Source organism: Planococcus citri, chromosome 2 (genome assembly GCF_950023065.1).
Source record: "Planococcus citri chromosome 2, ihPlaCitr1.1, whole genome shotgun sequence".
NCBI lineage: Eukaryota > Metazoa > Arthropoda > Insecta > Hemiptera > Pseudococcidae > Planococcus > Planococcus citri.
Genome location: NC_088678.1, coordinates 26,343,978 through 26,366,051, shown reverse-complemented (window position 1 = coordinate 26,366,051; position 22,074 = coordinate 26,343,978). Strand labels below are relative to the sequence as shown.

The following is a 22,074-nucleotide window of genomic DNA, read 5'->3' as shown; positions in this document are numbered from 1 at the left end:
ACAAAATTGCTCAAAAATGGTCACTGCTTGGTTAATCTGTCTCCAAAAGGTCACCAGGCTATAAAATAAGACTTCTCCGTGTTTTGGTGAGTCCTGTTGACTTCTGGTAAAACAGTCACCAAAATTCACCAATTCTTGCTTTTTGGGGAAAACTCTCATTTTTTCGCCTTACATTGTCAAGAATAGTATGACTTTTTTGTCAGTAATTTTCAAAGGGGCGAATGCCCAAATTTCTGTTCTATCGAAGTTTACAGGTTGGAAAGGTTCCATCGTTTGTCTGATTTATTTTACGTTGGGTAGGACTTGAATTTTTTTGGTGGCAACTTCTCTGCTTTTTCTCCTTTGACTTATCCTTGACCACTGGGTTTATTCGCTGAGCCATCTGTCACTGAGACGTGAGGATTCTCGAATTGGAATTCTCTCAGTCTAAGTTCCGTTCCATGAATTTTGTGCGAGATCCGAGATATCATCCATGTCCTTCTACTTTTTCGTTTATTGAAATTCCTATGACCTTTTCTTCTTATTCTTTTGACCTTCCAAACCGAAATACTCATAGGTATATAATACCAAAGGTGATAAAAATATCGTCGCATCGTATATTCTCATTGTATATACAAACACAATACAAAAATACTCGTACTTTCGAGGGGTGAAGAAGCAAAGAGGGGGGATCGAAAGGGTTACACAGAGCACCGAATGCATTTAAACGTTAGTTAGGGAGCATTGAACAGGAATTCTTGGCGGTGTTAAGCGACGACTTAAGAAGCAGTCTAAGCCAGGATGGAGTGCGGTTAGAGGAGGTAAAAGTATGTGTATATGGTATACGGTATCGAGGCCAACCGGTTGTTGTTGTATTGTGTATATGATGGCCCAGGCTTGTGTTTGTTGTTGTGACGTCACTTGATAGCGTACCGATGCCAGTACTCGTTTCGAGCGATCCAGACATGGTCGTGTACACGATAGTCGGTATTCTGTGATCGTGGAATCGTGTTCGTAGTCATCGAAAGGGTATACGTGTATACGGGAATTGATCGTAAATTTTCGAAATCGTAGATTTTTTCGTCGTCGGCTTTGGTAATGTGCTAACAAAGTGATCTGTGGTGTGCCTTTATCGGTTAATTTTTTCAGTGTGTTGTGTCGAAATTGATTATTTTTTGTAGTTCAAGTGTTGGTGAATTGTGACCAGTGTCGTGTTATTTTTCTGCTCTGATAAAATGTATCGGAAATCGAAAAATGGATAAAATTCGAATCCGCGTTGTTGGTTAATCTGGAGATACCTTCTGTTGACATTTTACTCGAGGACCCTGTTGTTGGGGCGCTACATCGCACAGCTCACCATGAAAAAAGATATTAAAAAATCCTCCTACTACGTGTGGTTCTTGGGAGCCGAGGAAGCCAAAGGTCTTCGAGGCTCGGAGTTCATGATCCCGGTCATAAGGCATTTGGTGGAACGTGAAAAGGAAGTCGAGCCGTTCAAAGTGACGTTACAAGTCAGCCACAAAGGCTTGAAAATCATCCAAAACGTACCGGTCGGATACCCGGTGAAATTATCGTCGAAAAATAATGGTAAAACCGAAGTGGTAAAGCATTTCATTCCCCATCACGCCGTCACCTCGGTGTATCAAGAAGAAGATATCGTATCTTGTATCCTACTGCTTTTTAATCCGGTCACCAAATGCCCGGTACATGTGCACGCCTACAGGTGCGACTCGATCGAAACAGCCGAAATACTCTGCGGCCAATTGCAAACGCTGCTCGAGCGTCCGGAAAATCAAAAGAAACTCGAAGAAATCGAATCTCGACTGAAAGCCAAAGGACTAGTGCAATCGCAGTCGCAGTCAAAGCTACGTAAAGTGCATTCCCCCGCGTCAGGCAGTTCGGACCGCAGCTCGGCTAGAGAATCGGATCTATCCGGCGGATCTTCGAGCTCTGATCGAATGAGCGGTTTCGGCAGCCAAGAGTCCAGAATCGCTAATCTTTACGATTCGCTGGCCGCCGAATTGAAAGAGAAACTTTGTACCGGAAGTCAGCAAAATCACGCTCCTATATTGTTACCTCCCCGAGACTACGATACTGTTCACAGGCAGAAAGGTAATCTGTCCGGTATCGATTTTAGAAGATGCCTTAATATGAATATCGTCGGCGTAAACGCGGCCAAAAACAAGAAAAACGACCTGATTACCGCTCAAGCTTCCGGCAGCAAACAAATACCCAAGACTAAGGTCGGCTCTAGCGGCGGATCCAGCGGTATTGGATCCGATCACGCGCCAAGTCCGGATCAAGAAAACGATACGAGGTTTTTAGATAATCAATCCACTTCTGGTAAGTTGACACTTTTTTTGCGGTCGTTTGATTATCAATTATCATACATTGCATAGGTATAGGGAATGAGGATACTCTTGTTGGTGGTGACGAAATAAGGAAACTTTACCATACCATACGAATATTGCAGGATTGATTTTTTATTTTTCTCGATTCGAAATTCTTCGCTGTCTGTCGTCTTCCGCATACCCCTACTTGCTAAAAACGTGAAATTACCGTAGCAAATCGATCAAAATATTCCGAGATGTATTTTTACCTCCGTCTTCTGCGTGTCTTTTTCCTGCTCGATCAAGTTCTCAGTTTTCCAGCGAAAGAGATCCGATTTTAATAAAAATGAAATGCCAGTAACATTCAAGGTCGCCTAAGACGTTATTTTTTTACGATCTCATTGCTCGCTCGTATTAAATCTCCGGTGTAATCGTGATGGTCAACATGATCGATAATTCGTTCGACAATTTAAATTCATTGTTGGTCAATTCAACTCGTTGTACGCAGATTTAAGTATTTCTTTTTCGACACCTTGAAAGTATTTAACGCTGTAAAAGAGGTTTTTGAGTTCTCGAAAATGAGGTTAGCTCGTGTGGAAGGATTAAATATCTGAAATGAGCTTGGTTTTGTGTGATTTTTTGGGTTCAGTGTGAGAATTAAGGTGAGAGAGAGGTGATTTTTTTCACTGGTTCGAAGTCTTGAAATTGCCTATTTGGGTTGGATGTTTGAATGAAGAGATGTTAGAGCTGTAGTTCGTATTTTACATCAAACATATGTTTAGATATTTGTTTTTTGATGGTTCAAAAAGCATACGAAGGTATCTATTGGGTAATTGACTTTTGAAGAAAGTTTAAAGTCTTGCAGTGCATTCAAAATGTGACAAAATGGAAGTCTCGATACTTAGTCTCAAACCCTGTCTTTTTCAAAGTTGTCAAAATTGCCTCATTTTTCTCTAAAAATAATGGGTTCTCGAAAAAAATTTCAAAAAGTCTCGATCTTCTCATTCAAAAAATAGATTCCCAAAGACTCGCTTTTTGGATATGGGGATTGTTTAAAAATAGCCAAAAATAGAAAAAAGTGGGTACCTCTTTTTCGAAAAAAGAAATGCAGAAAAGTATCTTTTTTGCCAAATGGTTGTCAAAAAGTTTCAAAATAGTACAACTTTTATGACAAAAATTGTGAAAAAATATCACTTTTTTACCAATAATTGTCAGTCTTGCTTTTTGCTAAAATTATCAAAATCTTTCTTTTCAACGAAAATTCTCTCTTTTTTTGCAAAATTGCTATTAATATACCCAAACTTGCCTTTTGAAAAAATTCTCCAAGTCTTGCAGTTTGCCAATTTATTGTCAAAAATTCTCGCTTTTTAACTACCTACCTACTTAAATTACCGTTTGAAAAGTTTGTTTATTTGTCAAAAGTTGGTAAGAAGCCTCGTTTTTTGCTGAAATTATTACGAAATTTTGTTTGCTGCAAAATATAGCAAAAGTCTCGTTTTTTGCCAAAAATCGCGATTTTTCTGCAAAAAATTTCAAAGTCTTACTCGTTTCCAAAAATTGTAGGGATTAATGTAATAGTTTCATCAAAAATTGCTGAAAAGCCCTTTTCTTTGAAGAAATTATCAAAAGTCTCGCTTTTTGCCAAAAACTGCAAAAATTCTCACTTTCTGGCTTAAAATTTGCCAAAGACATCACTTTTCTAAAATCAAAGACCCGATTTGGCCCACTCTTTTTTCTATGAAAATTAAACTGTGGAGATTTGAGTTTTTTTGTCAATTAATCATTTTGAAAAAGTATAAAAATTTGAAAATTTTGAACACAGCTGCATGATTCCTGATTTTTTTATTATTCATCTCAAATCCTAAATTTCTCAAACCTTGAAAGAAATCGGAGCCTCAGGATAAAATAGTCCTTATTTACGATCCAAGTTACCAAAAATTAATATCAGAATCCCAAGTTGGAAAGAAGCATCGTGTTTTGCTGGAATATTATCGAAATTTCATTTTCCCCGCCAAGAATTACAAGTCTCGTTTTTTGTCAAAATTTGCGATTTTTCTGCAAAAAATTTCAAAGTCTCATTCGTTTTCAAAAAATGTACTGATGTGGTTTTATCAGAAATTGCTGAAAAGCCCTTTTTTGCTGAATTTATCGAAAGTCCCGCTTTTTGCCAGAAATTGAAATTCTCACTTTGTGGCTTAAAATTTGCCAAAGACATCGCTTTTCTTAAATCAAAAATCCAATTTGGCTCACTCTTTCTTCATTTAAAATTAAATTGTAAAAATATAAATTTTCTCCTCAATTGATCATTTTGAAAAAATATAAAATTTTGAAAATTTTCAACGCAGCTGCATGATTCTTGATTTTTTAATTTTTCATCTTAAATCCTAAATTTCTCAAATCTTGAAAGAAATCGGAGCATCAGGATAAAATAGTCCTTCTTTACGATCCAAGTTATCAAAAATGAATATCAGAATCCCAAAATTAAAAGAAAAAAAAAACAATTTTTTTGCATCCATTTTCCCAATTCTTGAAACATCTTGATTAAATTCTATCAAAACTGAATTTTCTTTACGTCTTCTTGTGTAATCTTGTTGACCCTCCTCCCCTTCCTTCCAATACTTGGTCTACGGATTAGGTCGTCTAGTGTTCGGTTTTTCAAGTTTTAAAAAATTGATGTTTTCAATTTGATGGTTTCTCGTATTGTACTGCTGTAGTCAGTTCCTTGGTGACTTCTTGAGAGTGCAATTCAGTAGATTTCTCAGCAAGTTATTAATATGGTTTCTCTAATGGAGCGGCGACGACAACGACATCGACAGTCTTATCTAAAAATGGCGAATACCGCATCTAGTATTTTTTTCAAATCGGCTTATTTGAGTCTCAGTATATTAATCTACTTACATGTACTCGAGTCGATGGTAATTTTATAGCATTGAGAGAGATATTCGCTAAACGTATCGCTTTACTCGTTGCTGTTTATATGCCACATACCCTTCGTATAGGTATAATAAGTTACAATTTTACACGTGAGACTTGGCAAATGGCCGCTAAAGAAAACCCATAATTTAGTCGAGGATATAGGGTCTCAAAGCCACCTTATATGTGTAATAATTGCTCGCGTGCGTGTGTTGTGTTCCCTGCTGGTGATGAGTACCCGAAGAGAGAAAGAAGGCGCTAACTCCGTTTGGAATTTTGTACCTTGCAGGTTGGTCTATCTATCTCGTACCTTGGTAGTGAAGTTATGTGCATAGGATTAATCTACATATACTATGGTGGTGTTGATATGGGAGCGGGTAAATAATAAATACCTTGGTGTAAGATGCGATGTACATTACGATATTACACGTAGATATAAGGCTTCGGAGATAACACATTCTCTCGTCTTTGTGTGTCGGTATCTGAGATAATTGTGCAGAAGTGGAGAGTATCTGAGATAATTGTGCAGAAGTGGAGATCAATCTTTGAAATAGTTGCTGAAGTGAAAAAAAAATGTTTTGTTGGATATTCTGCGAAATATTTTATTCGTTTTCTATAGTTGATCAACGATCGTCCTTTCATGTTGAATTTTTTTTGAATTTACCCCCGAAGAATCTCCTCACAGTCAGTCGTTATTTTTTTTCTAAATGTGAGACTGGAGCTGGAGAGAACACAAAGCGATCAAATCCAAAAAATGGATTCGAACTCAGCGACGCCGAATTATTTGGGAATCAACATTTCACTTCGTGTAGTATCATGTTTCGTTAATTTTTTCAAATGGGAGCTGGAAGACAATTGGAGGGTCTTTCCTAAAAAATGAAAGCATATTCGAACTTGATTTTCTAGGAAAATCTGACAAATTACGTCTCCTTTAAATGAAATACATAGGTACAGGGTACACATAATCAATGTGCTATTTTACAATAATTATTTTTCTGATTTTGATCAAAATTGAGAGCCTTTTTGCCTCTTTTGAAACGTTGAGATTCTATTTTGAAAATCAGTTGGTTGAAAAGGGTATGAAAAAGAGGCTTCGCTGCAATTGTTTGCAAGTTCTCAAATTGCATCTTTGAATTTTCGTATTCATCCAGAAAAGTTGGGTTTTCATCTTGAAAATTCAATTTTGACATTTTCAACAGGACTGAGTTTGAATCTTCGATCTATTCTTTTAAATACTCCAAACAAATTGACCTCAAACTCAATTAGTCATGAGAAATGAGCTTTCAAAGTTTGACTGTTCTGCAAGAAATTGCAAATGCGTGAAAATTATGTACGTAGCATAACTCCCCCCCCCCCTCCCCGATGATTCGAATTGTTAGCACAAAAATGTTGGGGTGAGCATATCTAAGAGGGAGGGGGGTGTTTGGTGTTTTGATAAAGGTCCATTTTTTTAACCTTTTATTTTTATACGCCCATACTCCTATTGTTGATCTCCCGAATCGATTTGTTCTTTGTGGTTTCAGCAGACCTAGGTATGTATTTACAGTTCTAACAAAATTTCTGGGTGTAAAAATTTATAAAAAAGGTTCAAAATCAAATTCAGCATTTCAAACTTTGATTACATATTTATTTATCTTCATCGTGATTTTCTCGGTCGACTTGAACACAATTTCTCAACATCTATTTTACCAAGTTCAAATCCAAAGTTTTTCACTGAGTCAGGAGGGGGGGGGGTCGAGACTGTCCCTGGGTACCCCTTCGATTTAAAAAAGGATTATAAAGGGATTTTCAAAAAGAGTATCAAAGGGATTTAGCAAAAAGAGTTATGAGCAGAATTGGGAAAAATAGGCTGATTTGTAAAGCTGGGATTTTTATGCTTTGCATATTTTTCTGTAGACTAGAAAAAGTGCATATTTTTGATAAGATCTCCACGAATCATGAAATTTCCTGACGAATGAACCCAACATTATTTTGCATGTTTTACATATTTCAGACCAAATTGCATATTTAGCATATTTTAGGGGGAAAACCTGCATACGTATCAACGGAAATTTAGCAAAAATTGAAATTTTCAAGTCTTTTTTATTCAAAAAATTGCAACACTGCTAAAATGTCGTCAAGAAAATTTTTTTCCCGAAATAATTTATGAATTTATAAATGACTTTTTTCAGCTACCTATTTTTAAAAAATGAAAATGTATTTTTTGATCACTGGGTTCATTTTGTTTTGAATTAAGAGTTTTCATGTTTTTCAGTTTGAAAAATCCTTTTCAGGGATACGTAACTCAAACTGAAGTTTTTGCATATTTTAGGTGAAAAAATTGCATAAACAATTGCATATTTTCATCATAATTATTTCTGCATAAAAATCACAGCTTTACTGATTTGACATGAAATGGCTCAATCATTCTTAGGAGAAGATTGCATGAAAATACAATTTTTAAATCGAAGAAATGGTTGGGAATTTTTTTTTGAAGAAATAATCCTACAAAAATTCTCTAATTTCTTTCTAAAAGTTGTTTCTGACATCATTTTTCGAGTAAAAAAAAAGATCTTCTCACGAAATGGTCTATATCTCCAAAACTAAAACAATTGTGAGTATTTTTTTCTAAACTTTGATTTTTTTACAAGTTCCTCAAAATTTTTGAAAGTTGAAATTTTGACAACTTTGAAAGTGAAAGTCCAGTGTATTTTCTCGAGATTGAAAGTGAAATACATAGAATTGGAAAAATCTCTTTTGATTACATTAACTTATTTCACACTGCATAAGTGAGTCTAAAAATTGATATTCATTTTTTCACGAATTTGGACAATTTTGAGTATAAACGAAGCCCCCATATTTATTCCATCAAAAATTACCTATATTTAGCTGAACTTAATTGCTCTCTGAGAACTTATTTCACATGTTTACAATTAGTTGAATTTAGTTCACTATAGATTATCACATAGGCAACATACTACATATACCCTACGTATAACGTACATAACATCAAATGAGGTTTATCCGCCTCTATTTCGAAAACATCAACTCGAGAGAATAAATCCAAATCAGCTCAAGAAACGCACCTTCGGCAACGGTGTTAATTACTTACACACGTTGATTGCCTTGTTTCAAAAAAAAAAAAAATGAAAAAAAATACACGCGTATAAATACGATAGGTACTTTATGTATCAATAGGTAAAAACGATACAGTCATAGAAACAGGTTCTTTGGATTTTTAATTACTTACAAGGCAGGGCAAGGCACACAAGCGCGTACTTTTAAGCAACCTTCGAAACGTTTATTGGTACTTTTATCTTGTAGATCTCTTATATCATGTCTTATATGGCACATTATAGTGTTTTTTTTTTCAACTCGATCTTATTATATTGTACCTACTCGTACTTATAGGTACCTTACCTATACGTTATGTTCGTTTAATAACCGAGACATTATTGTCAATTGTTTTTTTTTTTTGTTTCTTTTTCTTTAAAGGTATCCCCACAAAAATTTTCATCCCCCTCCCCTATATTTTCCCCTCAAAATGGAGTTTTTTTTAGCTTTGTTTACCCGTTTTAGCGATGACCATGATTCGGCACAAAAATGAGAATAGCATTTTTAAGTGTCTTTTTGATCCCTAAAAAACATTTTTTTTTCAAAAAAAAATTTGAGGTGGGCCATGGTTAAAAATTGAAAAAACTTATAGAGGGGTAAAAATGGATTCTGGTGTAAATTATTGTTTTTGGTAAACGAGGTATGAATCGAACCCCCCGAACACGAATATGGCGTCCAATTTAATATTACTTTCATCCACACCCCTCCAGGGCCTCTGCCCCCACCTCAATTTTTACTACATATATTGAAAGTTGAGCTATTTTCATAATGTTGGTGTCATTTTCATATGACTCGAACATCCCGAACACGAATATGAAGTCCAATTTTATGCTATCCTCATCCACACCCCTCCAGTGCCACTGCCCCCAACTCAATTTTCAGTATATATTGAAAGTTCAGATATTTTCATAATGTTGGTGTCATCTCCATACGAATCCAACCCCCCGAACACGACTATGACGTCCAATTTAATATTACCCTCATCCACACCCCTCCTGTGCCTTTGCCCCCACCTCAATGTTTACTATATTGAAAGTTCAGATATTTTCATAATGTTAGTGTCGTTTTCATTTGATTTTTGCCAAAAATTGTCGAAAATTTCTAAAAGTCTTAGTGTTTTCCAAAAATTGCACGATGGTTTTGCTTTTTGTCAAAAATTGAAAAAAATTACAAAGAATTGACTTTGTCGTCTTTTTACCAATTTTACCCAACAAAATTCCAAAAAAGTCTCACTGTTTGAAAAATCTAGTTTTTTTGCCAATAATTCCCAAACAAAGCAAATTCTTGCAAACTACATAATATGTCAAATTTTTGCTTTTTGAAAAAGTTATCGCAATTGGTGAAAATAGTTTTTTTTTTCAAAAATTACCAAAAGTCCTCTCTTTTTTTACCAGAAAGTATTATTTTTTTAATCAATAATTGCCAAAAAGTCCTGCTTTTTGCTGAAGCTGTAAAGTCTTGCTGTTTTTGTCAAAAATGATCAAAATTTAAAAATTCTCTTTTTTTGGAAAAAAAATACGAAGTGTCTTACTTTTTTGCAAAAATTGTCCAAAAGTCTTGCTTTTTGCCAAAAATTGCGAAAAAATTAAAAATGTTCTTTTACCCAACAAAATTCCAAAAAATCTCACTTTTTTCAATAATTATTGTCCTGAAGTTTTGCTTTTTTTTCAGAAATTGCCAAAAGGCTCTTCTTATTAAAATTGTGGAATTGTGACTTTATTTTGCCAAAAATGTGATGTTCTGTCAGAAATTGTGGAAATTTTCATTTTGTTGTCAAAAATTGTCAAAAACTCAAAAAGTTTCGCTTTTATTATGAAAAAGTTTCAAAATACATGTAGTTGAACTTTTTAAAATTGATCTGCAGAACATTTCAATTTGTAATGTTATATTTTTTTGTGATTTTTTTTTCTTTATTTAAATGTTTGGCTCGCGTTTTTTCACTTTTGTTGTCACTTTTTGGTTAGTAGGTGCTTTTTTTTTTTTTTTTTTAGCTCTATTGGTTTCTGAAATTACTTCTTTTTTTTGGGGGGGGGGGGGGATTATATACGAGCCCAGCGAATTGATAAATTGGAACGATTGAAAATTGTTCCCAATTTTATTCATGAAACTCATAGCCTTATTTCAATGCCTACCTAATACCTTCCTGTGCCTATCCATGATTTCTCATTAGATTCGAATCTCGAATTAGTGTTTTAAATGTACAAAGAGCTGTAATCGATTGACTTATTTACAGCAATTATTCGAACCTGAATTCAGGAAAATTAATTAATCATCTCGCTAATTAGATTCAAACGTGGAAACGAGTTTACATTGTGTGTTTTATAATTCGCGATAGAAACCGTGTAAGTATGTGAAATGAATGAGCTTAAATAATCAGATCATTGCGAATACGTGTTGAAAAAAGCTACGTCATCGATGATAACTGAAGTAGAAAAAGGTAAGGTATTAAGCAAGGTACCATTTTGTTTTCTCCATTTTGTACCTTGTGTGTGTGTAATTTGTATGCGGATATCTCACGCAAGAATGAGTATTTTTATCTGCAACCTTTGACTTGGTGTAGCATCGACAAATTTAATTAAATATTGATCTCAAAGTTCGTTCATCGCAATGCTATATAGAAACACTCTCATCTGAAGGAGAAATAAAGAAGTCAATAAAGCTCTTCTATTTTATGGTTTTCCACGTAATTCTCCAACCAGTGCAAGTAAATCTACAGAAAGGCGCATATTTTATACTGTACAAATACACGACGATGCAACCAATTATCCATCATAAAAATGCTAAAACAGCACGATCAAGACCATCGGTACAGCAAGAAAAAAGGGGAAACTGTAATTGTAATCATCTTATAACGAACAGTCCGAGTGCATAAGGTCATCCTTATAGAGGCTGAAAGGATACCCCGTAGAATATAAAATTCCACATGCACCTTCCGCGGACATGAATACCAACTCTGTATTCGTGATTTGGTGCATTGCATTACTCGAGAAAGAGAGAAGATGACCTTGTAGATGCAGAACCGTTCTTTCCACAGGGAGTCTGAGGAGCGGTGTTTATGGGCACGCGTTTCGTAGGTCGTCGTTTTGAAAGCGAGCTCATTGTATGGACAATTTTCTATGTGTAGTTAATAACCTAGGTTAATGTTGTTTGAAGCGAGCGAGCTGGAGTTTGGAAAAAGAGGTGCTAGGAGAATATTCGCAAGATGACCCATGAAAGCTTGGATGAGCAGATTTACAGAATTTATGGATGGGTGTTCGAGATATGGTGCTTCAATGATGGTAGATTCATGTGCTAAATTTTTTCCCTTGTTGAGAATTATCCCTGAACCGGAGTCCATAGTTGGATCATTTTCCAAATAGGTACTTGGGTACTTCGATGATTTTTTTTTTGACTGTTATCAAGAAGGATCCAAGAATTCAGTTCTGTTTCAAAATAATCCGATGTTATCACAGTACCAAATAATTTACCTTCATTAGGTCACTTATAACACCCATATAAGTGCATTAAATCACGCAAATACGCCCATTATATTTCGATAACTCGCCAAGACAAAAAAAAACCACTCGAACTCGACCAACTGAATTATCTTACGCCGGCGATTACGATGACCAAATAACAAGTGAAATTCCGCATTTCGCGATCTACTAATGCTGGTAGATTCGGTGTTACGGCGCATCGAATCGCCTCGTCTCGTTCTTTCGCAACACCATCGATTAGCATGTTGGAAAATTTACTAGCGCGTAATTTCAATTGCTTCATCGAACCGTGAAAGTAAGATATGCGAATACTTCATCCTACTATACCAATCCACCGCACTAATTACTTCTCATTACTTTCACGTTGAAATAGCCCATCCATTCCATTCGATTCTCATGTTGCTGTATGGAATTTTAGTACTACGTAGCGTTATATGGTCGTCTTTCTGGGTTTGACCGAGTGCAACAGCTGTAATCGCAGCATCTCATTTATGGCGAGATGATCACTGATTGTGAATTTTGTTGGGAATGAAATTATAAAAAATGAGGAGGATTATTTCAAGTGTTTGGATATGGTTTTAAAGAGTGGATATTGGATATTGCATTTTTGCGAAGAATTTAGTTCGAAACGCTTGTATGTAACCTACTTTTCAACTCACTTGAATTATGCTTTAATTCTTGGACAGTTTTTTGAAAATTCAAACATTAGGTATCAATTCATTAAGAGTTGCTTATCGACAAAAAATAGTATCCAAGGTTTGTTTACGCTTTGACCAAAAATGACCTCTTTTTACCAAAAAAAATGATGATTTTTGGCAAAAGTGATGAGGTTTTTTTCAAAAGTGCTGTTATTTTGTCCAAAAAATGATGAAAGTATCCATTATTTGTGACCAAAAAAATCATTATCACCAAAAAATCTCTTTTCTGACACAAAAATTGTTCTGTAATTTGTTAGTGATAACTGTAATCAGAAAGTAACACTTTTTACCAAAAATATTGAATCAAAAATGAAAATTTTCACCAAAAATATCGAATCAAAAATCGCAAATTTTCACCAAAAATATTGAATCAAAAATAAAAAATTTTCACCAAAAATATTGAATTAAGGAATGAAAAATATGTTTACCAAAAATATCGAATCAAAAAATGAAAATTTTACCAAAAATATTGAATCAAAAAATCAAAATTTTTATCAAAAATAACCCTCCAAGTCGAAAAATTAAGATTTTGACGTGAACGATATTCTTAAACTTATTTATTTTAATACAAAACGGACAATCATGACCAAAAAAATCTTTTTTTTTTGAAAAAGTCAACAATTAAGTTTCAGATTAGAATTACTTATTTGAACTTTGAAGTAACAATTTGACAAAAAAGGCACTCAATTTTTACAAAGTGAAAACTTTTTTCAGGAAAATTACATTGTTGGCCAAGCGGTGGTTTTTTTGACCAAAAAATGAAATTTTTGACTGAAAAAGATGTAATACTTAATTTTGGCCTAAAAATGACTTTTCGAGTTGAAAATAATGATGATTCGGACCAAATTAGGTTTATGATTTTAAAAAATACGTTTTGAACTTAAAGATGGACTTTTACCAGCAAATAACGTTTGTGGCCTAAAAATGAGTTTTTTGACAAAAAAATGACCAGATATTCTGACTAAAAATAATCATTAAATATGATTTGGACTAGAGTTATTCAGACACAAAATTAACAGTTCTATCAAAAATACTGATTTTTAATTAAGTTAGCAGCTACCAAAAAAAATAATAATAAAAAAATTGAAAAAATGAAAAAAAATGGAATTTTTGATCCAATAATGATTTTTTTGACCGAATAAATAATGCAAGTCTTGCATATTCTTGACCCAAGAATGACAAATGACAATATTCTCACTAGAAATCAAAAATTTGTCTAAAAATAGTCATTTTTGGTGAAGTGACAACTTTTTTTTCAGAAAAATTACATTTTTGACCGAAAAATGACGTTTTTTTTACTATAGAATGGAGCTCTTCTTCGAGAAATGGCGTTTTTGAGCCTATAGTGACTATTTTGACCAGTAATAAGAACCTATTAAGTGGACGAATGCATAAAAATATTGTTTCCATATTGTTTTTGACGTGTTTTTAGAAGTTTCCCAGGTGTTGAGAATATCAAAAATTTTCCAAAACAGGACGTGGAGCGATGGCTTGATTTTTACCTCATAATGTTATTGAACCTTTTAAAATGAAAAATATTTTTTCAGAACCAAAAAAGGGTGCGTCACATTTAATTGAAAAATTGAAAACGATAAAAAAAATACCCCCTGGGTCGTTTTTATCCTTTTTTTTCAGAGCTTTGAGAGAAAAATTTCGATCATTCAGAGTTTCCAATTATTTTTTCCTGGAATATTTTTGAAAAATTTTTTTAAAATTTTTTATCAAATTTTGTGAATTTGAGGAAATGGAGTTCGGGGAAATATCCGTTCGGCATATTGAATTCGGGCAAATGTCTGGGAACCCTTTTAATCAATGACAATTTTGACCAAACTGGTGAAAATTTTCTTGACAAAATCGTAATTTTGTCAAGGATGACCCACGTGGCCAAAACATGATGCATCATGTATCTCTAAAATTGATCTTTTTTGGCAAAAATTAGAATTCTGTGCTGAAAATTTTTTTTGACAAAAATTACTCAGTTGATGGAATAATAGTCTGACCAATGTAGAAAAATAATAGTAAAAGTTTGTTCAAAATCACAAACTCGGTTATGGGGTATCGTACAAGTATTGGAAACCTTTTGGAAACTTGTTTGACTGATATGTCAGTATAGCTGCATCTCGCAATCCGCCAGAATTACATCGAATCCAGGTCTCAAGTTTCCATTTACCTGGATCAGCTTGCTAATTGCGTCTTTCTATACGATCATCAATCGCCTCCACAACACGATATGTTATGTTTATTAACGATACCGTAACAAATACTATCGTAGCCTTGAAGCTGGAATAATTTTGAAAAAAATTCCTACATCGTGTAAAGTTGGCATTTCCCTCCCTCTCCCTTCAGCCCTCCTCTGCATCGACGACGACGGTGCTCCGATTTAAACAAATCATGCACGCGATAAATGTAAAATTGGCCCTTGTCCAAGCATTCGAGGTACAGAATACCGATTGGACGAATAAATTAGAAATGTGTAACCGTGAACTTGTGTCCTAAGCGAAAGAAACGTTGGATGGCTGCTGTTCTCTCTTCCAAACGAACTGTTACTCGTATTATGGCTCATATTGTTCTCTTGTCTGATGCATAAGTGAAAGATGACACCGAATAGGAAACTTCCCGCCACTGACTCTTGGGAATGAGAGGAAAAAAGAGACGAATTTAGAATCGTATTTGTAGTATATTCACGAAGAGTTATACATACATATTCGTAGGAGGCAACTCATTTCGTAAAGTACGAAAACCGGATTGAATTCCACGATGATGATGATGATTGCGTGGACTATACAGAGAGAGGAAGTACACATACGATGAATTCCGGACAACTGACTCGAGAGTGCCATTGTTTGTGCATATACAAATACGGATCTTGGCGAAAAGGAAGAAAATGTTTGACGATGTGATGAGGTGTTGCGGTTATTGTAGGTAGGTAGTTATACCACATCATATGTTACCTATCTATTTACGTATACAGAAGAAGGCTTTATTTCTAGGTGAATGTGCGCATTGTATTTGTAATTAAAACATCTTATATGTAGATGGGAAAGAGAGTACGAGATACGATGATGGTAATAGCTTACGTCATGTTTTGTTGTATTGTCTGGTTCGTCGATTCGTCGTACCATTTCCGATATTGATATAAACTGTGTCCAAATCCGGTGGCTGAGTGGCGGCGACCGCGACCCCATCAAAAGCTGAGAGTCTCTAATGATGCGTAGCCATCACACTGGCCGCAGAATTAACATGTATTTTAATGCTTCATCGATACGGTGATGGATTGTCTCGTTGAGAAAGCCGCCACAGAGCGCTGAAAAAAGCACTGTCCGATAGATGACTTTTTTTTATCCACTTTTTCTCACTTGGTCGATCCGGTACGCTCAGACTGCGGAATATCGCCGTAGAACGCGAGTCGAATTTTATCACGTTGAAAAAAATCCATATCTAATTCGACCTATCGAAGAGTCGAGTTCATAACGACATTTGACGGTTATTCCAGCCCAGGAAGCTAGGAAACTGAAGTCCGACCAATCCTAGGTATAGCCAGCAAACGTGATAAATATTTATAAAGAGAGACTATAATATCTTTGTTTAATTGGAAAATTATAGTATAGCAAACACCAAACAACAAGTTTAAGGTCATCGGTGGACGCAAATTAACCAAATTAGCCGACTGAAAATTTACCTTACCTATTTAAAGAAGCCATTTACATAAATTTACCTTACCTAGCTTCTCGACGCGCGGTATCCGTACCTGCATAATTTTTTTTTCTCCGGCTGGTCATTATGTAAGAGCTCGTTACGTGTTTTCAAGTTCATTACAGCGTTTTCATGTACAGTACATACAAGCAACGTCCAAATGGAGTTTTCCATGAATCGCGGAAGCAGAATGCCAAATTGTGTTCGGTTTTTGAAAGGCAGATTTGGCAGTTGTGTGATTTAATGCTGTGATAAGAATTAAGAATAGTATCGCGTGTTGATTAGAAAGACGTGTGAGAATAATGCAAATTTCAATATAGCTTTGAAAATTTAGAGGTTCAAGGGTGTTTGCATGCGATAATACCTTCATCTCTTGACCCCTCCTCTCCCCTTTACTCGTAATTTCCTGATGCGAGGAAATCAAAAGGGAAGAAAGTAAGTGATCATGTCAAAATGTTGAAACGAGATATTAAAGTAACTTTTTCGATGAAATAATGAACTTTTGGGGTAAGATAATTATATGGCTATTTGGAGGAAAATGACCATTTTTTGATGAGAAAATGACTGCTCTTGATAAAAAAATGACGAAAAATGTCATTATGACCAAAAAAGCTTATTTTTGATGCAGAAATTGTTACTTATGCTTTCGACCAAAATGTTGAATGTTGATAAAGTAAGAATAACAATTTTGACCAAAAATGATTTCTTATTGGAAAAATTACCATGCATTTTGACTCAGAACTAACAATTTTGGCCAAAAACAGTAATTTTGACAAACTGTTCTCTTTCAGCTGAAAAATTACACGTTTGATCAGAAAAAACATGGTAGCCTATTCAGACTTGAAATCCGGGTGTCTAAAACGATCATGAAAGTCATGAAAAAGTCATGAATTTTAGTAAGTGGTCATGAAAAAGACCGGAATTTCGCTCGAAACACACTTTAAAATTTTTTTAAAAGCCCATAACATGAAAAAAAAAATGAAAAATTTGTTCAAAGAATCAGAAAAATGAAAAAATTGAAACACCTAATTTTTGATCCTTTAAAAATATCAACCCTGTTCGACAAGTAGATAGGTAGGCTATTATGCCCATCACGGTTTTCCGATCCAGAAGGTCAGGAAAACTTTGTTTCTTTGTCTATGGGTCCTTCTTTATCCGAATTTTCAAATAATTTTGCCATTTAATCAAAATCGAGCGAAAAATAAAAATTCAATTTTTCAGAATTTTTCATAAAATTGAATATTTTGTAATGAAAACCGATTGATTATTTTCATTGTTTGATGTACCTACTTTCTTGATTATTTTTTTGTTTCTTTTAAAAAACATAAATTTTTGAAATTTTTGTGAAAATAAAGTGGGGGGGGGTATCTGGTCCTTCCAAAAGGTCCTTCTTTCATTTTAGTTTTCAGATTTTGTTAGACACCATGCCTATTTACTGGGTTTGAAAGACGCGACCGGGGGGGGGGGGGTGTGATGTATTTTTATGCGGTACAAATGTGAAAAACAGGTCATGAAAAAGTTATGATTTTTTTTCTAGGAGTTTTGTTAGACGCCCTGAAAAAAAATAGCAATTTAAAAAAAAACAACAACAATAATATTATCAGAAAATCAGTAAATGACACTTTGACCAAAAAATGCACCATTTTTTAGCCTTAAAAATGGACATTTTCTTTAATAATGGCATTTTGTTGAAAAAAATAACATGTTGATCAAAAAGTGGAATTTTGAACGAGAATGGAAATTTTGCCAATTAGTTGACATTTTTGACTGAAAAATGATTTTTTGACTATCAGTTTCATCAAGAATAGTTTTTCGAACATGAAATGTAATTTGGACAAAATGGAATTTCGACCAAAAAATGATATTTTGACCGAAAAATGATAGATATGTTTGGCTGCACGAAAAAAAAAATTTCACAGAAAACTGTGTTTTGAACAAAATGACATTCTGACTAAAAAAATATAGTTTCAACTTGACGTTTTCGTCGAAAATGGTTTTCTGTGTACCTACCTACCTACCTACCAAAAAAAGACCAAGAAATGACGATTTCATCAAATTAAGTTACATTTTGAACAAAAATGACATTCTGGACAGAAAATGGATTTTTAACCCAAAAATGATATTTATTTTTTAGCTTCAAAAATTGAAATTTTTTGGTAGGTACTTATTTTGAGCGAAAAGTACCTAAAAAGTCTCGATTTTTAGTCAAAAATAAATTGTCAAAAAAAAACCTTGCTTTTTGCCAACAACTTCAAAAGAAGTCTAGCTTTGCCATAAATTGCCGAAAATTCTCACTTTTTCGCCAAACAGTGTCAAAAACTTCTGCTTTTAGCAAAGTTGAAATGTTCTTTTTTGGGGAGGGAGAGGAGGGGTAGAATTTTTCTTTATTAAAATGTCTCACTTACATTTTGTAACTTTTTTGGTCAAATGGCTACTTTTTCGAAATTTTTTGATTACTGAAGTTACTTTTTCTAGGATGAAAATTTAGTACGAGCCTTGATCACGTGAATATCAATCACTTAGTTAAAGAATACGCCATGGAATCGCTTCAATACCTAGCAGGATCTTTCGACAGATGAATTCGAAGGTCTTTTTTTCAGCTCTTATTCACTGGTATGGCTTCAGAGAACTGAACTCTCTTAGAGAATCTACGCTTACAACAATATTGTGCTTTTTTTCTATCAAGACAAAGGTTCGGCAAGTTCACGTAAAATCATATTTCAAAGAAAAACGCGCAGCACATTTCGCATTTACATTCAAAAGCAAAGGGAACTCTGTAAATCGATTATTTCAAAGATATACGAGATTTGTAAACGTTTTGAAATTCTATTCCTAGCTTTGGTTCAACGTTCCGTGGAATGCAGAAGTTATTGTAATCGCAGAGAAGAATTTACTTCGTAAGATCGGAGAAGGAGAATAATAAACGATAAAAACCGCGAATACAATCGCAGTACTTACGTATATGAAAAGCTCCCGTCATATGTTAATTTCAACTTTAACCTTGATCTCGCGTTTAAAAATACAGATAAAACAAGAAGTAAGAAGGAGGGGTTGAGACGAAATGAATTTATAAAAAATTATTTATACGTATTCTCAACTCGAGTTGTGCACTTTGTAAGCGTATGCTAGATGATGGTGGTGGGAGAAATGTAATGTTTTCGCAAATTCTCACACAAAGCGCGATTATATAATAGTAGTTTTCAATTTCGTTTCAACGAGACGAGAAAATGCATTTAAACTAGAGACTAATACAGGAAACTTTTATGTTGATATTTTTTTTCTTTTTTTTTTTTTGTTGTGTATCACACAATTGAAAGAATAGCGCCGGTATGCATTGTTTTAAAAAGATTCGAAGAGTAATGTAATTTCCGAGAGTTCACGGTTTGATAATTACTAAAATGAGACGACCAGGCTCCGATGTAATGATTTGTTTATCTTCGAGACATCGTTTAGCACTCGGTTAGGTTAAATGGTGGGATGATTGTGTTGGCGTGATCAGTGATGCTGTGGCGTCCGAGCTGCGCCGCCGTCGTCATGTTGTCGATCGATTTATGGGGAGGTTGATTAGGGTGTGAAAGGTACCGTTATTTGAGGTACTTAGGTATTGTGGTAATGATATCGAGTATGATATGAAATGTATAGAAAATTGCTTAGATCATTTGATGGTTGTTGTAGGTCTTCAGACTGAGCATACCTACATTTGTATAGTTCGCCAATTATACCATTTCTTTGGTGAGGCAGTTTCCAAAATTTATTAAAGTTGATCGTTTTCCTTTCAGAAGAAAGACTATTCTATTAAATTTGTAGTTTTTTTTTCAATTTTTGTTCTCATTAAGTAATAATTTTTCACTTCCAACACTTCCATCCTCTCACACATCGTCTGAATTCGTAAACCATTCATTCTTCACACACCAAACCCACATCTTCTGTACCTATACTCTTCAGCATCTCACATTCTTCACCGGAATTCACTCGACTAAACTAGCAAACATCCGTCCTGTCGTTAACTCGGCTTAGGTAAAGGTATCTCTCACGAGAATCCAAACATGTCGCGTTCATACAGCCATGTAAACAAAAAAAGTATATTATTGGAAGTCTCGCTTCTTTAAAACTGGTATCTATCAACCTTCTACCTCTACCCGTACGTACTCGTCCATCGATGGCATCCTATTTTAATTGATACGAATTTGCGTCTGCCTGAGACACAAAATGATGCTGCGGCGAAGAGGAGAACGCGAAAAAAAACTACCATGCGGATATGACGAAATGAAATGCACGAACAATCGTAAGGAGTATTGACTCTATGCGTTTACAGGTGCAAATAGTTGATTGAATAACATAACCTTATTGGATGAAACTTAAATGCCCGATTTGGTGGAGAATTTCTATTGTTTCAGGGTACATATGTGAACATTATACGCATTATGTTCGAGTCGATGACGTATTTAGTAAAAAAAAAAGTACATATGTAGTAGAAAACACAGATTAAGACAAATCAAACGACGTCATCGAGATTTACAAAAAACGCAGATCGATAATATAAGACATAATGATGGTAGTGGCATAAGAGGAGGAGGGTTCACATTCCACTGACGTCAAATTCTATAAATTTTGCAGTTTACAACTTTTGAAAAAAAAAATCGCAGAAAAACTGCCAAGGAGAGGCAAGTTTTATACATTTTTTGCTCTTCAGACACATAATACGATTTGCGAAGAATCCACAAGTTTCAAGTTGGCAATTATCTCCAATGAGTTCACTTCGAGAGGCAAATTCATTTAATTTTAAAATACGAGAGAAATAACTCACAATCATTTTCGACATAACTCACCAGGGAGTGGTAGGGAAAGGGTTTGGGACAATGATTTTCACAAGTGCTATATTTCTTGCAAAACTGCTAAACTTTGAACGCTCATATGTATCTTGAAAATGTTCTAATCTGAAGCGAATTTGCTTACGGGGGTTCAACGAGAAAAAAAAAATGGAAATTCAAAATTAGTAATCAAAATTTCTAAGCCTAATGTGAACGTTAAAAATGAAAGCTCAACTTTTTACGATAAATGAAAGAGTTGAATGAACAAAAAAATTGCAGTAAATACAAATGTTTATCTTCTTCAGTAAAAATTAATTGGGATATCTCAATATCTTCCAATCCAAGGGCTTGTCTTTAATCTTATAAACAAAACTCAAAAAAATAGTTTATTGTCAAAAATTGAATTTTTTGGTGAAAATGCAGCCATTTCAGGGCCAGAATGATTTACTCGGTCAAATCAACATTTTTTGTTCAAAACACCATTTTTGATGATTATAATTTTCAAATTCAAAATATGAACTAGGTGATGGTTTGAAAAAAAGTGAAATTTGGCAATTTTTGCCAAAAACAAGACTTTTATGGCATTTTAGCCATTTTTGACGTAAAAGTGAGACTTTCTGGCAATTTTTTGGTAAAAACCGAAAATCTTTGTCATTTTTTAGCAAATTGCAAGACTTGAACAATTTTAACAAAAAACAGAATTTTTCGTTGAAATGCCAGACTTTTTGGAAATTTATTGCTGTAAAGTGAATTTTTGACAAGAAAGTGACTTTTAGGTTATTTTTGAAAAAATAGAGACTTTTTGAAATTTTTTTTCAAAAAAGCAACAATTTTCGGCAACTTTTTGCAACTCTGCAAGGAAGAAGTCTTTTTTTCAACAATTTTGGTGATATTCCAGATTTTTCGTCATTTTAGGCAGAAAGCGAGACTTTGACAGTTCTAACAAAAGGCAAGCTTTGAAACCTTGAACTGAAAAGGCAGAGTAGCCATTTTGAAAAAAAAAAATTAAAAGTGCGTGCTTTCCCAAATTATTTACTTGTTGATATTATTAAAATTATTTCGCTTTTTTTTTCAAAAAGCA

The 22,074-nt window shown here is 34.3% G+C and overlaps 1 protein-coding gene across 1 annotated transcript in view; it reads left to right on the top strand.

Annotated features, from left to right (window-relative positions):
* Positions 1-865: 865 nt before the first annotated feature.
* Positions 866-22,074, top strand: part of LOC135835227 (putative uncharacterized protein DDB_G0277255) — a 127,318-nt gene continuing 106,109 nt past the window's right edge. The window contains exon 1 of the mRNA XM_065349394.1: positions 866-2,322. Within this exon, the coding sequence (XP_065205466.1) occupies positions 1,338-2,322 (985 nt within the window). The 5' untranslated portion in view covers positions 866-1,337. The remainder of the gene's footprint in view (positions 2,323-22,074) is intronic.